At 36.6% G+C, this 17,074-nt stretch overlaps 1 protein-coding gene across 1 annotated transcript in view; it reads right to left on the bottom strand.

The window, feature by feature from the left end:
• Positions 1 to 17,074, bottom strand: part of LOC120626894 (cadherin-89D) — a gene marked incomplete at its 5' end in the record, with an annotated part of 36,147 nt that overhangs the window by 16,040 nt on the left and 3,033 nt on the right. The window contains 2 exons of the mRNA XM_039894680.1: positions 4,244 to 4,430; positions 12,466 to 12,565. Coding sequence (XP_039750614.1) covers positions 4,244 to 4,430; positions 12,466 to 12,565 — 287 coding nt within the window. The remainder of the gene's footprint in view (positions 1 to 4,243; positions 4,431 to 12,465; positions 12,566 to 17,074) is intronic.

Below are 17,074 nucleotides of genomic sequence, written 5' to 3'. Positions count from 1 at the left end.
TTACAATTATGTAAACAAATATGTATGAACGCTTCATAAGTGCCTGTGATAGGCCTACATGAATAAATAAATTTTGAATTTGAATTTGAATTTGAATTTCCAGTCTGGGTCATTTAAGTCGTCACACAATGCAAGAATGCTTTTCGAGTCAAGATTAACTCCAAAATAATTTTGTTACTTAATCTGGCCAGAGCTCGCTCTTCAACTAAGAAAAGGGGGGAAGGGCCTTGTTAGCAAATCGTGGCACTCGGATCACATAGTTTCAAGATGAAAATATAGAGAAAATACAACTTACATTGAAACATAAAACCCAACTTGAGTAAACTTAAAATTTTACAAAAAAGCCACGCTCTTCGTTAACTTTAATATAGAGGTCAAGTGGGGAGGTTTTTTCAATGTCGCTGAAAAGAAAATAAATCTAGACAGGCTTTAAATTACGACTCGACTAGACCTAGTTCTGAGCTAATGAAGCTTTGTTTCATATCTCTTGCTCGCTGGCATAAATACTAATAAAGTATGAAGTAAAATTTTATTTTTGGGGTTCCCTTGGTAATCCAAGAACTCTGTAGTTTCGTCACATTTTACATATTCTATATCTATCAGTCCGTCTGTATGCCCTAATTACAAAGAATAGCTATTTTTTTGCATAACGATTTATAAGTAATACTAACAATGCACAGTTCGATTAGTTTTATAATAGAAAATAAACTGTCAAAAAATACCTGCAGGGATACCTCTCACCATCACCATTTCTCAACCCGTTACCAGCTCATTACAGGGTCTGGTAATCCTCACAGAACGAGAAGGGTTTAGGCATAGGACACCACGTAAGCCCAGCGTAGATTGGTAAACTTCACTAGGTTCCTCCGAAAAAAAGGCCACCCATCATCGATTCAAAAATAAATTTTTTTGTAATAACGAACACAGTTTTACCAAAATAACGTCCGAGACACAGACTTAGGCTCAAAAGCTTTATGATCACTGACCTCTATTAAATAATATAGACACTACAATTGGGCTATAAAATCCACAGTTGACTTATACAGTTGACATACTTTACACTCAATAAGCGATATCGGTGATAGCCTCGCACCTCTACCTTTTCGGAGTTATGTGCGTTTTTAGTTTAAGAAATTTAAAATATCACTTGCTGAAACCTGCATGCCGAAGAGTTCTTCATACCGTGTGTGAAGTGTACCAATCCGCACTTGACCAGCGTGGTATACTATGGCCTAAACCTTCCTCGTTCTGAGCAGAGACCTATGTCCTGTCCTGGCCGGCGATTTTCATATCTCATTGGAATGTCAATTAATTGATTACAATTAACTTTGTTTCCGTAGTTGAAACTTGAGCGGCTGTTGTGAAGAGGAATTATGCAAATAAGTGAAGTATTTACGTAAACACAAAGGCGTCTGGATACCGAGGCAAAGTTACACTGGATGAGACAATCAGTATCTGTTAGACATAATAATCGAAATATTAACTCGACTGTGAGTTGGTGATAACAAAAAAAAACTGGCTCAGATTGATGCGGGTTCTTCTTAGACCATGGCGCGTTTGGAACCCTCCTAGCTTTTGTTTTAAGTTAACGAATGCAGGTATCACCATTAGCTAACATTAGTGGTAACATGTTAAACGCTTCATAAGTGTCTGTGTTAAAGTCTACATGAATAGAACATTTTAAAATTTGTATTTGAATTTAATCGTTTAGCTCGTATGTACCTATAAACGTAAGTATGAGCTTTAGTTAGTTCTCTCTGGTACAAATCTTCGGCTGTGGCAGTTACTACACTACCGATAAAGACGTGTCGCCAACCCATTTAGCGTTTCAGTACGTTAACGCTTAGAAGCCGGTTATGTGTATCGATCTTTGAATGAGTTTTGAAGTTAGTGTAAGGATTTATTTTTAAAAAAATAAGCGAAAATGTTTAACAAGTTTGTAGTAGTAGAACTTTTTCTGATATAGCTCGTCCGGGGAAATACATTGCCATCCTTTTTTCAAAAAGCGTAGTTACCAGTGTAATTGTAGGCACATAAGGCTTAACACCTCTGGAGGCTATGGCCGTGGCTAGTTACCCTACCGACAAAGAAACTACCTACCGTATGATGTCGCATTGAAACCGATTAAACAGGTAAGCACGCTACCATCTTAGACTGCATTACCGCTGGGCCGTCTACGTGGTCCGTCAATTTATACTAAAACAAATAAAAAATACTGGGCTGATCCGGATTTTGAACCCAGGACATTGAGATGCAAAGTTGAATATGCTAAAGTCATTTATTATATCAGATTAATATAAAAAGTAATATTTGGCATTTTAAAACTTATGGCCAATAGTTTAATCGATGGACGTGCATTGTTACTCAAATATCTTGTAAGGACTCACGTAGTACACATAAATCCATACAATTCTCCATCGACTTATGCTGTTTGCTTCCAGCGATTTCTTTGATGGCCTCTGGCCGCATGGTGCTGGGCACCAATGTTATGAACGAAAACACAAAAAATTCTTCTCGGTGGAATTTGCCTTCCGAACCGGTGGTAGAGTCACTACAAATAGACTGACTTGACGTTTCAAAAGTGCTGATAAACTAAGCAGTGGCGTGCATAGAGGGTATGCACAGGGTATGCAGATGATGTAAAATTAAGAAAATCTCGAATACGAGTTATAAATACTTAAGGGTATGCTTTTTATACCTCTTACAATGCATATCCTTAAGTTTTTTATAACTCTTATACTGGAGATTTTCTTCATTTTGTATCATCTGCATACCCTGTGCATAACCTCTATACACGCAACTGACATACATGAAAATGTCCGCCTGTAGAAGCTTTTCTTTGCGCAATTAATAAAACCCTTCTAGATAGGTATTTATGCCATTGTGCGAAACTCGCGTCGCTGCCGTTCGCACCGCGGTTCAGTGAACTTCATCTAAAAAGGAGTCTTTATATTTTTTACGGCTCACGTTGTAAAAGCAAACGTAAAATCGTTTCGGCCTTATTGGGTTTATGCTTTTTAGTGCCCGTGTGTGTATGAGATTTATTGTTTCCTATATGGGTGCTTATTTGATGCCCTTTTGAATATGCCTTTTATAAGGTAATGAATATTAAGAAAAAGCATAATATTTTCTTTGTTATCTTTAGTATCGAACAGTTACGTTAATGGCAGATAAAGCACGTTTTAACCCTCTAAATATAGTAAAATGAAATTTGTACAACGTGTTTCTTAAAAGTGTGGGAGTTCGCCTAAGGTTAAATTTCGGGTGAGATTTTATATGCGAGTAGCATAACGGATAGAGGCGTTTACTTTTAAGACAGTATCCCAAAGTCCAAATAGAAAAGTCGCATGGATCAGCTAATTCTATATACAATTATACATTCTATATACATTATATAATTATATTAACAAAAATACATTTATAATAAAAACAAAAATTTTAGTCCAAATTTCTGACATACAAAGAACACAATAGACAATATCATGCTATTGAACATCAGTCGAGAATAGATTTTTATAGTGAAATTACTTGAAACATTTGGCATGGGTGCAAAACTCACTAACTAATAGTTAAACGTACAATAAAGTGTTTAGTTAATTATTTTGGCAACGATTTTAATACGTGAAGCGGTGCTAGTCCAGTGGGTAGGACTTCGACTTTACTTTCGAAGGTCCAGTACCTCTAACTTTTCTGAGTAACACGCGTTCTAAGGAATTAAAATGTCAGTTGCTTCAACGATGAAGGTAAACATCGTGTGGAAACCTGCATGCCTGATCGTTCTCCATAATGTTCTTATAGGTGTGTACAGTCCACCAATCTGCACTGGGTCAGCGTTGTGGACTACGACTCCTTCTCATTGTGGGAGGCAGTCGCGTGCACTTCAAATAAGCACAAAAGCGCCGCCTACCCTAAAATTTCCATAGAACTGGCAACGGAGGAGGATTTTGTAATTTTATGCTTACGTTCTTTATGCTTACCCTGGTCCAAATTTCTGTGCACGCCACTGCGGAGGAGACCCACGTCCTCTAATGGGCCGGTAATGGGTCGCTGAATGATGAGGAACTCTAGAGGCTCTAGAGACATCCAAAGGCTACTTCGCGGCGTGAATGAGAAACGAGAAAGCATGGGATATCCACTATGTAATTATGCAGATAATTCCGATGCCTAGCTGTTAAAAAGTGAGGAAGTTCCTCGATCGAAACGTTTTCCAGAATACCCGTGTCGTGAGCATTTGAACACTGACCAGATCATCGCCCGTGTCGAAATCGCAGCCCAGGCGGAATTTCACCACGTTCTGCGGAGTGTCGCTGTCCACCAAGTTGTCCACGCTCTGGGCAAGCACCACGGACACGTGTGTTCTGTTCACGTCGCGATATGTGAACAGGTGGGCGTCCTCCTCTCTGTCTACCGGCTGAAGGACCAGGTTTTTTCTGAAAAATAAAATAAAATAAACTTGACATAGCTTCGGTGTGATACAAATCCGTCAAGAACCGTTTGGATACTTGTATCCAAACGGTTCTTGACGGATCTGACGGACGGTCTGATACTTGTATCAGAGGCACAAGTTCGTATTGGAGTCCCATGATATAGTGTATCTAATTTCTCGAATTGTCTGCTATGAATGAGGAGGAGTGGCGTGCACTTCATACATGCACAAAAGCACTGCTCCTCATATGAACCGTTTGGATACAAGTATCAGAGGCACAAGTTCGTATTGGAGTCCCATGATATAGTATGTATCTAATTTCTCGAATTGTTTCCTATGAATGAGGAGCAGTGGCGTGCACTTCATACATGCACAAAAGCACTGCATACCCTTACTTTTTTATATAACTCGTATTGGAGGGGATTTTTTCCATCAGAAATCAGAAATCTGTAAACAGAACTCAAAAAAAAAGAAATTGGTTGTCTGTAAAGTCAGCTTACTGACGATAGTTGAACGTGACAACGTCGTAAGAAAATACTGATGGTTGCATTTTTCAAAAGAAAATTTTAATTTTATTTGTTTGATAGATATTATCGTTGCTATAAACAATTGACACCACATTCACTTTTCACTGCACTTCATCCTTGCCGAAAACATGTAAATGTATTATTGTATAGATGCTGTCCACGCGGACGCATCGCTCACTCAAGTAGGAGAGAGACAGATGTCGAACGCGGAGGCCGACTGTGCCTCTTTGTCGCTCGTTCCGCGCTCTCGCTTGCACTTCAAGCCTTGAATGGAACGCCTCAGAGCGAGGTAACGCCGCATACGTCATGTTTTTTCGTGCGTGCAGCCGGATCCATCGAATTATAAGACGTTGTCACGTCAAAATTAAGTAAGTAGTAGAGCTTCTTGAGCTTCTCGTCCGGCGAAGTACTGTCATGCTTTTTTCTGCTGGAAGAGTTCCTCAGGTTACATACAGGGCGGCACTTCATAGGACCAGTTCCTTGCCCTGCGAAGTGTAGCTCTGTTTATAGGCAATGGTTTTTAACTCTCAAATAATACTATTAAAACAATCAAAAAAAAATTGTCGAAATTAAAGGCTTGAATATTTTCGGAACAATTTAGTAAAAGCAAATATTTTTGTGTGAATTAATCTTTTAGTGTTGGGTGCTAAGTAATAAGCTCGCGTGAACCTCATCATGAGATATTATATCTATTTGTTGGGTCCGTCAATTATGAAAATAAAAAAAAAAACAGTCTATACAAATAATGCTGTCTTTTTCTGCAGGGAAAATAATGAATAAAATAGTACTGCTTTAAAACCCTGACAATTTGGTTTTAGTTTCGGCTGGGGCCAATGAGCATTCGTGTACAACCGTAGGCTCGGGAAGCGAGCTCTGCCATTGGCTAGACCAGATTGCGAATAAGAACGATACTATACAAATAGAGTGAACTTAATTTGAATGATTTTTAAAAGTTGAATATATACGCGGAGCGAACACAGAAATAACCCTGTACATTCGGTTTTTTTACAAATCAGGTCTAAAATTATTGCCGTCCCTTTCACTTAGAATTCTCTTATGTGTGAATGGATAGCACTATTTTTTATTACTTGTCAATTTAGTTTAGCTTAGTTTTGCACAACGGAGCTATTGGCACCGGATACAAGATAATGATGATGGTATTTTTATGTAAATTGTTTATTGCCTACCGCGCCATTATAATGTTTGTTGGCCATTAAGCAACGAGCATAATTCTTCGGAAAATGTTCCTGTTGGAACCATAGATTTAAGAAATGCGTCTATAGTTTTTGACGGCCGATTGGCGCAGTGGACAGTGACCCTGCTTTCCGAGTCAAGGCTGTGAGGTCGATTTGTACAGCTGGAAAATGTTTGTGTGATGATCTCCCTTCATTTTTTAGTGTCTGGTGTTTATCTGTATATTATTTCTAATTATTTATATGTTATTCAAGAGTAATTAATCAGTTATCTACCAATAACACACAAGGTACGCTAACGTACGCTTGGGGCTAGATAGCGTTGTGTGTATAATTGTCGTAATATAATATTAAATATTTTTTTATTTTTGGTTGGTTATTATTCAACAGTTAAGACATCTTTTTTGCCTTCTTTTCTTTGGTTAGCTATAAGGCCGCCAATTTGAACTTTCTACCTTAACGCTATATTATGTTTGTACTTTGTGACTTTTCTGTGTGGTATACAATGAAAGTGTATTCATTAATTTATTCAATTAAATTATCAAAAATATTTATTTATATCGCCTAACACGACATCTCATATTAACCATTGAAACTAAGTACTTCTAACAGTTTCCTTAAAAGTTTCTCGTGGTGTTACTAGATGGCGCTTAAGGTAAGGATGAAATATTTTGTTCTTTTGAAATTAATATTTTTATCAAATAGTTAACTGGGAACAGTTCAAATAGTTAATAAAGTAACAAAAAAATAATATAGTACCTACTAAGAAGCCTTATTAAAATTGAAATATAATATTTCCATCGAATCCTATTAACAAAGAAGTTGTATCAGTTTATCATAGATGGCGCTAGTTACATCTAGTAGCCGGTATGAAATTACGAAGTTCCCAAGGCACCAATTTTCCGATTAAACGGATCCATTACCCACAAGGCTATTATAAAATGTAGTTCAGGTGGTTATCACCGTAAACCCACTTTTCCATCAACGCCCCAACGGTTTATAATAATCTATCCATACTAACATAGTGAGTACAGTAGAAACTGACATCTTCATTCGTTCCACTTCTCAAGTATACTACCAACCTCTATATTAAGTCATAATTATTATAATTATTTAAAAAAATCATGATTCAGTGATAACGATCGATAACTTGGGAGTCCACTTGACGGTGATTGACGAAACATTGTTAAAAGGCGCGATACCTTTTAAAATGGTTTGTGTTTGTTTGTATTATTATACTAAGTAGGAATTAGTGTACGTACATATATATTTTTTGCATGCCATCTAAGGCGAATTGTTTATCCCTATATTTTGTGTACCAACAATGTAAAACCAATCTGCAAATAAACGATTTGAATTTGAAATTTAATTTTGAATTCGAATTGTATTTAGCTGCAGAATAAAGGAGTAAATAAGGGAGGGCCAAACGTGAATCTTTCCAGAAGCTTCAGTAATTGTACAGGCTTTGTGACAGACCTCTTCCGGGAAAGTATCACCCCCATGCTTATCTGTACCGTTAAGAAGCATTGCTGTGTTCCGGTCTGAAGGGTGGTTTCCGGCGTAACTATAAGCACATGCGTCTTAACACCTATGCTTGAGTTTGATGGATACAGGACAGCAAGTTGCAGGACGTGTTCCTGTCATGACCTAAGAAATATTGCTCTGTTTACATGCGACGGTTTTAAACTTACGATCAGGTGGGATACCTACATCTATCTACTAATATATTTGTAATAGAGACCGACCAAGATACCTAGTACGGAAGATGTAAGGAATCGAGGACCATTACACTAGCAAAACTGTGTGCAGAGGTTGTATCTGCGTGTTCTTCTTATGTTAATCATCGTCATCACGTCTCCTCCCACAATGAGAAAGGCTTGGGCCGTAGTCTTACTTCGTACTTCACACACCTTTGAGAACATTATGGAGAACTCTCTGGCAAGCAGATTAACTTAGGATGTTTCCTTAACCGATTAAGCAAGTGATTTTTTAATAACTAAAAACGCACATAACTTTGAAAAATTAGAGGGGCGATCTGGGATTCGAACTCGGCCTCTGAAAGTGAAGCCGAAGTCCTGACCACTGGGTTATCACCGTTTCTAATGATAATGATGATACCGATATATTGTCGGTAGTTAATTAGTCATCAAGGTCGTAAATGACGTATTTGACACGCCTCCTGGGGAATAGGTGTTGGTCTCTGGAGTGTAAGAGCATGGTTCAGCTTCTTTTTATCCATTGAAGCATACTTTTTTTGTATATTATCATCCTAGTGTCTACCAATCCGCACTGGGCTAGCGAGGTGGACTACGCCGTTCACCATTTCTCGTTGTGGGTGACCCAAGACCCGTGCTCTGTAGTGGGCCGGTAATGGGTTGATATGATTATGATGATCCTAGTGGTAAGTTATGATGCTGTCTTAAATGGTAGCAGGCCCACCAGTGGGGGTAAGTATAGCAGTATTTCCACCAGACCAGACCAAAATAAATACTGCAATTATTAATTTACAAATTGCCAGTGCCGGAAACCGAACCCGGGACCTTATACACCAATGCGCTAGGAAGGTCTCAAAAATTTTAGCACAAAGGAGTTTTGCTTACGAGTTAGATGATTAGATTTAATAATAATATAGACCAGTCAGAAGCAATAACTAGTATATTATAACATATAACATACATTAACACTTGTGTAATAAAATGGCAATAAACATACTACTCGAGCAACTTTTTGTGTGTGTTAGAAGGTGTGATTGATGCAATAATATATTATGCTGACATCGTTTAGACATTCATTTTAAGTACCTTACACTTCTTGTAGAATATATATTAGAGATACGCCCAATGCTCTGCCGAATATTAGTATTCAGTAGGTACATTCGGCATATTTTTTTCCTGTTCGTATTCGGCTGAATATTCGGTTGATTTGCCGAATAGTTAACGAATATTAATTTTAACAAATATGTAAAAAAATAACATTTTACTAAACAGTAAGGTTAACTAATAACTAAAGAAGTGTAGTTTATTCCGAAAGTTGTACATAGTTTTTTATAAATAAAAGAAAGACTAACATTTTGTACGAATTATTTATTGACAAAATAAAAAAGATTAATTTTGACAATCAAAAGAAGAACTCTTCCAACTGAATAAATAACTGAAGTAAAAAGAAGTCCACATCACTTTTTGCATAGTTTAAACCTGCAAAAATTTTGTTTTTGATGCAAGCGCCATGCCATTGGCATGCCATGGTCCCGCAACACCGAACCGAGGAGGAACATGGACCACTTTTTTCTTTAAGTAATTGACAAACCAAGCAGATGGGCCACGTGATGGTAAGCGGAATACCATCGCCTATAAACAGAGCAACATTACACAGGGCATGCAAGGAGCACGTCCTGCAACATTCCGACCTGTGTCCATCAATGTGAGGCGTAGGTGTTAAGGCACATGTACCTGTACTTACTCCGGCAACCACGCCCTTCATACCGGAACACAGCATTATAACAATGCTGCTTAGCGGCAAAAATAAGCTTGGTGATTGTACTTCCCCGGACGAGCTCTGTCACAAAAAGCTCTATAATACAAAAAAGGTTTAAGCAAGGTTTAAGTAACACTCGTTAAGTGACTGACTAGTGGCGCTCGAAACATATTAACCTGCTAATGGAGTCATCATCGTGGATTAATAGTTTAAATAATTGGAGGTAGGAATCAGCACGTGAAAACATCTTTTTTGTACTTATCTTTAAACTTATTAATATTTCAAAGATGATTGATTTGTTTTATATTGAAAAAAAGCTGAGTTTCTTGCCGGCTTCTTCTCGGTAGAATCTGCCTTCCGCACCGGTGGTAGAGTCACTACAAACTGACATACATGACGTTTCAAAAGTGCATATAGCCTACTTGAAATAAATGAATTTAGAATTTTTTTGTTTGCTTATTTGTAATTGATTGATTTGATTTTAATGATATTTTCACAAGCATGAAACTATTTTTTAACCCTTAAGTCGGGGGCTCCGGCGCAAAAACGTGGTACCGAATGACCCCTTCATTTGGTACTACGTTTTTGCGCCTAGTAGAATACTATTGACTATGATAATTTGAAATCCATGATGGCTTGACTAGTAGAATAATGTACACTATATTGAAATTTGGGGGTTTATTGAATTTTAAATTTTATTTATTTAGAAGTAAAATATGTTATATTTGATTTTAGTAATAGAAAGATTTCAGACTAAAATTAAAGTATTGAAAAGTAAATTCGGTAGAGGAATAAGTAACGCGCAAACTTGCTGATGAATCCGCATGCGCATACGTTACGACCCTTAATAGTGCGGGTGAATCCGAGAGGAACAGCTAGTCTTAAAATAAAGAAAGCAGTATAGTAGTAATATTAAGCAATATGAACCAGTGACGAATTAAGTCCATAACCAGTGCGCGTCAGGCGGTGCTACCCGTGCAGTAATTATATCAGATGGAACGCGTGTATGAAGGAAACTTGTGATTTATGGATGTGATATAAGCATAATCGCTGGGTTATCATTCTCTTGCATCGTGTTAACCTACATTTTGATGCACATTGGTCATTAATGGTCACGGTTACCAAAACTGTTTCATATTGCGCAAAACACGACACACGCTTCTAATACGTTTATCAGAAAAACAAGTGGACCCTCGCGACTTCACCGCGACCAAAAAAATAGTTTTTAGTTTCGCGGACTGTTTTATGCAACTTTAAAGAAACAATTCCGATAATTCCTATATACTTCCTTTGTATAGCGTAAGGATACCGTTCACGCATCACACATCGGAATCTCTATAAAAGGATATTTTTGCAAATATTTCTCATTAATAGCCATTGGTCGTAGCGTGATGTTATAAACCCTTATTGATACTACCAATCCAAAAAAAAATAATTCGATACAGAATTTTCTGAGATTAGCGCGTTCAACTAAACAAGCTTCATAATATTACAACCATGCCTATCCAAAAAACCACGTCAACCTTTAACTCCAAATGCAGAAAAAATAGCGATGCTATCCTGTAGGAGCTGTTTGCTTTTCCGGGATTAAAAGAGCTTTGAGCTATTCCAGACTAAAATTTCAGCCAAATCGGTTCATTCCTTGTGGCGCTAATGCGTAACAAACATCCATCCATCCATCTTTACATACAATTATCCTAACAAACTTTCGCATTTATAGATCAAACCTAGGACTTTCCACTATAAATTGATATTTATTGCCTCAAGAAGGTCAACGAGAGATAGTCTACTCAATTACTGCAAAAAACAATATTAGAACCAATTATTGATTATTTAATTCATTAACCGACTGCTAAACTCAGTAAGAGAGCCGTCAAGTAAACACACAGTATATAGTTCCGATATCAGTTTGGTTTCGTCACGTCGGGATAAAATGTTTATTAAACCAAAAGAATGTTTAAGAGCCTGTTTCTAACGGAGGTACTTGTGATACATCAAAAGTAGCTTTTTAGGGTTTATCTTGATCCTTCTGCAAGTTATCTCTACAAATAGAAAGTATTTATGCTTTAAATACCATATATGTATAGTTGTAATAGAATCCATTTACGTCATGTATCTACCTACCAACAGAATTCTGAGAAACCATAAGTTGGTGAATGAATAAATTTATATCAAACTGTTGCAATATCTTTTGCCGTGATGAAAGCTTCCGGCCTATTTACTGAGGAAATGTTACATACACCTGCCTTTTTGAGGCATAACTATAATATATTGGTTTAAAAGTCACAATTCACGTGTTTCGTCATTAGCCTATTACCGTCCACTGCTGGACACAAGCTCTTTTCTCATAGGAGACATTACAGATTCGCAGATCGCCACGCCGATTTTTACCTCATTGTAGTAATAATAGCCAGGACTGATGGTTTAACGAATTATTGGTACACACTAATTTCACAAAAAAAAATTACATTAAAAGTTCATGGCCTGACCTGGGAATCGAACGCAAGACTTCGTGATCCGTAACATGATTTTGGAGATTTGAAATTAGTCATAGTACACAATGATCTTTAACATAAACTTAGGACCTTATATCATGTGCCTTAGAGCTCCGCGAGCAGCCCTGGTTCCTCCGCTTGTTCTAGATTTGTCCACGTCTACTTAATCTCTCAGACGCTGAGATTTGTAATGAAGTAAACGACCATGATTTGGAGCCATAAATCATTATTAGCAACGCATTGTTCTAAAACTGGTGTTTACGCACTCAGTAACATTTTCTTGCGAGCAGTTAAGAATTTATCTTTCTCCTTCTTAATATCTATAAGTATCGCGACGTACGTGTACATACCTCGGGTGTACTTCAACTTGCAGAACTTCTTCACCGACTTCCAGGTTCTCTGGTATTCTCACGAACTTCAGATATTCCCCGACAGGATAGAAGTTGCAACCTGGAAAGCAAAAATCTATTTAAATAAACATCTCATTGCTGGTTTGCAAGCGTTTGTTTCGTTTTTTTTTTTAAATCCACTGGAACCCTTTTTTTAATCGTTTAACTAAAAAAGTATTCTATCTATCTCTAAGATACAATTCCTAAGTATAATACTTTGAATGATTTTCTATTATGATAATTTTTTTTTAATCTAACTGAAAAAGTCCGCCACTGCTTTTCTGAAAAAAAAAAAATCTATGTAATCTATGGAGGCATAGTGAAGCCGAATTTCTTTCAGATCGTGGCAGTGGTTGATACTTTTGCGTATGTGTTACTCGCTGGTGCCCGCGACTTAGCCAGCCTCTTTTCAGTTTAATAAACCTACTTAAATCGTTTTTTTCTCGTGATGAAAAGTAATTTTTGTTCATCGCGAGAATGCAATCACTATGCCAAATTTTGGGAAAATCGGTAACGCTTTGAGAACGGGAAACAAGCTGAGTGTATAAACAAATTAAGTCCAGTGGTTAAATCACAAAAGAAATAATTGAGGCTTATTTCTTCCCCCATGAATTGCATTCCCGATTTTTCAGATAATCCCTCAGATTCATCTCAGTGAATCATACAACTATGTTCTCAGTACAGCGTCCACTTTCTACTAAAGGTAGCCTCCATTAAGTTTCCCAACAAAATGTATGTTATCAATGAATGGTACACTTTCAAGTGGTTTCCCATGCATGCGTTGCGGCAATCTATCAACGTTTATATTTTTCTCAACGGCCGACGAGTGCTCTATAGTCTATTGATTCTAAAACAAATAGGACAATTGGATTTCTCAAAGCCACTGTTCGAAAACGAGGACGCAGATTAGAAAAGTGAATAATTGGTTTGCTCGTTGTTTTGCGATTGAATGAAGTCAGAATTTATTAGTTCTAAGGCATTTTTGATAAGTAAATGGTCTTATGCTGCAGTAGCTTTTAAACATATTCAGCCAGTTAGGCCCACAAGCTACGGTTCACTAGGTCTTGGTTTCGTACCCCGAGTCTTACCAAAAGTTGATTGTTTTTGTTACTTCTCTGTTAAAAGAAGGAGTTAGCAAATTGGCGCTGTCAGCCCCCGTTCATTGGAGAACACTTTAAGCCATCGGTCCCGGTCTTGGAATAATTGTCATTAAAACCCACCAACCCGCATTTGGGTAGTTTCGTGGGTCTATGCTACAAAACCATATTTTCTATGAAAGAAGAAGCCTGTGACCAGCAGTGGGACATTAATACGCTGCGGACGATAATAATGAACCCTTATTTCTATTAGCATGTTAGGATGTAGACCTCCGTTTGGCTTTAACCTAGATATTTAACACCTCACAAATTTTTTTCAACCCAATCTAGACCCTCCTGAAATTTTGTACCTACATATTACAAAGAACCGTACCTCATGTAATATTCGAGCGAAAGAAAATGAAGAGTTCATTCGTTCTTTGAAGCAAAATGTTAAAAATAAAGGGCTTTTTGACTGTTGGAAGTAACACCAACAATACAATATTACTTATTACTTTCTGTAGGTTTATTATTATAACTTAATTTCCTGCTTACAAACATTCGTTGATCACACGGTCATAGTGGCAAAACTACGCCGCTCAGTTGACTGTCACGCTTGACCAAGAAAACTCCTTTTTACTTTCAATAGAATGTTTGCTAGACTTGTAATAGAGCGTATAATTCCAAATGAACCGCAAAATACGGTTAACGTTTAAATAAGATTAAAATTTTATCTTTTAACTTTTTGTGTCATAACATCTGAAACAACCAAATTGCATCTTCATTAAAAAACGAAGGAAATTGTTATGGTTGTTATTAGCGGTTAAACAAATCAAACCGTAAAATATTACTTGAAATGTTTTAAGTTAAAGCAGAGAAAATAAAACAAAACAACACTAATATTGCAAGAGAAACTTTGAAATTTTTCCGACACAATGTTTTTGTAATCGGAGGTTTAGTCAGAAAGTTCGTATAGAGATTTTTTTTTAAACCTTAATTTGAAAGAGCTTTTTTAAAGCCACTAAATTAACTTACCGTTACATTATACAACGTGTAACGGAATTACGAAATAATAAAGGATGCGTTATTATATTTCATCCAGGAAAAATAATAAATAGTAATTGTTTTCTTATAACCCTTTTGAAGATAAAAGATCGACACGTGCATAGTACCTACCCTACGCGTACCTAATAAAGTGACAGGAGTCACATGATTTTAATTTTGCATAGAGCTGTATCTGATTTCTTTCAGTAAAAACTATGGTAGTGGTTTACTCAAAAACTTTCAGGTTTTTGGTGTCACAAAAGTCTCGGAGACAGTACATAATGTACCTCTAAAGCCTGTGAAGTATTATTTCGGTTTTAATTGACACGTAGTATAAATTAAATTTTTTTTTGATAACTTAGTTTAAATGTTTCCTAAAACTATATTTAAACCGGCAGTAGATAGGTAAATACTATTCTTGTTCAAAATGGAACGTTTCATCGTCACATTCCGAACACATTCCATATAATTTAAATTTATTTTAATAAGCTTAAACCTGGACATTGTAGTTATTTTTTTTTCTTTTAATTTAATTTTTAATTTAATTTGAATTTGAATTTTAATTCTATTTATATTTTTAACATTATAACCTTATTAATTAGTAAAATATTTTTAGACATTTATTTTGTAATGCAGTTATATATAAAATGTAATTAATTTTGAAATTATTTGTGAACGTTGTGAAAACATGTAATAAGTTGAACATTCACTTAGCTCGAAACGTAAAACTTGGACAAGAAAAAATGTATTAGCGGTTGGTTTTCCTAAATAAATAAATAAATATAAGATACGTCCCCCACCACACCACATTCTGTGAAATTAGGTGAGGAAACCTTACCCATTAAAGAGGCGAATTTATGAATGTATAGTATATGAATATTTATTTAGGATATGTCCATGTCGAAGTCGCAATAAATCTAAAGTTCTCTATTCATTGAAGTATCTCGAATCCAAGGAGTTATCAAAGGTTCAGCGTGTATGCTCTTGTACCAGATACCTTTTTCTTTTGACCTCTTCAAACGAACTCTTTCCATAACTCGCAGCACATTATTTTAACCAGATGTAAGCAATCAGTATAAAACGGCGAAACTGATAGCAAAAATCCGATGAACCCTGAGGTTTTAAAGAATGGAAACTCCGGAAGTTGTAGAATTAGTAGTCCTTTACAAGGTGGATAGACGTCAAGTAAGTCGCAGGAAGTGCCTGAACACAAGCAGCACGAAACTTGGAGTGTGGAAATACCTACAAGGTACCTCTGTCCAGCAGTACACTGTTATATTTTCTTGAGCGATGGATGAATTGACTGCGATATCTCATTTTATAAAAAAAATATTTAGAGAGGTAAGTATAAATATTTAGAGCGATGAGCACTCTACAAAACTTGTTTTTTTTTTCTTGACATCCTTATTAGCATCAAGAGCCTGAGTTACGAAGATTACCTAAAGATGGTACGAGTAGTAACTTAACAAAATTACCATAGTCCTAGATTTTATGGTGTTGAGTAATCCAATGATACTAGGCATGGGAAAATTTACCATTGCAAATGTCTTGCGATAGAATCGGTCACGGCTAATGCAACCATCGATCGGGACGTCTATGATATGATTGTTGAAGTAATTTGTATTCTTTAGGGAAGCTAACTATTTACCATTTACAAATTTTCATTTATTTATTTGCCCAGGCAACTAAATCCATATACAAATCCTAAATAAAATAAGTAAACCCAAACCGTACGCTTGGCTGAAAAAATTGGGCTATCCTTAGAAGAATGAGTTGCGAGACTAAAGCAAAATGGGTAAGGCATATAGCTCGTGGAATTGGGGTCCCAAGGTGATGGAGACCCTGCACTAGAAAGCGCAGTGTTAGTAGACCCTCCAACAGGAAACCAGACGATATCAAGCGAGTCGCAAGGAGTCGCTGGACCTAAGCGGCACATACGCTTGAAGGGGAGAAATCGTTGCGAAAGACCTACTCGTATGTTAGCACTTACAAAAAACAATGTACATTAAACATGCGCTTTTGTAGCGCATCAGGGATGTTTCCGTGAAAGTTGATTTCTTCTGTGCCACAATGTGCAAAACATGTGGCGCCCTGGTGCAAAGGTTGCGGCGAGCACCGACAGAATCCTGAAGATGAGTGCTGGTAAGACTGCAGGTACGTGAGTCACTGCTGTGTTTCAAATGAATTGGAGCGGCAGCGGCATAATAATTTTTGTTTCTTATTTTTTAAATACGTTTTAGTTGTATAGAAATAATGTATTTTAATAACTATATAATAAATAGCTTTTTAATAACAAAAAAATTTTGCCTTGACGCCTTTAATAAAAGTTATTATTTTAAATTATTATTATTATTAAGGGTTGGCTTTACTGCGCAAAGTGGGTCTGAAGAGTATATTGTGGAAGATCTGTTTGGTGTGGAGTATAAATATAAAATGTGAGGAAACAGGCA

The sequence above is a fragment of the Pararge aegeria genome, chromosome 10 (genome assembly GCF_905163445.1).
Source record: "Pararge aegeria chromosome 10, ilParAegt1.1, whole genome shotgun sequence".
Taxonomy (NCBI): Eukaryota; Metazoa; Arthropoda; class Insecta; order Lepidoptera; family Nymphalidae; genus Pararge; species Pararge aegeria.
This window is presented reverse-complemented; position numbering and strand designations above follow the sequence as displayed.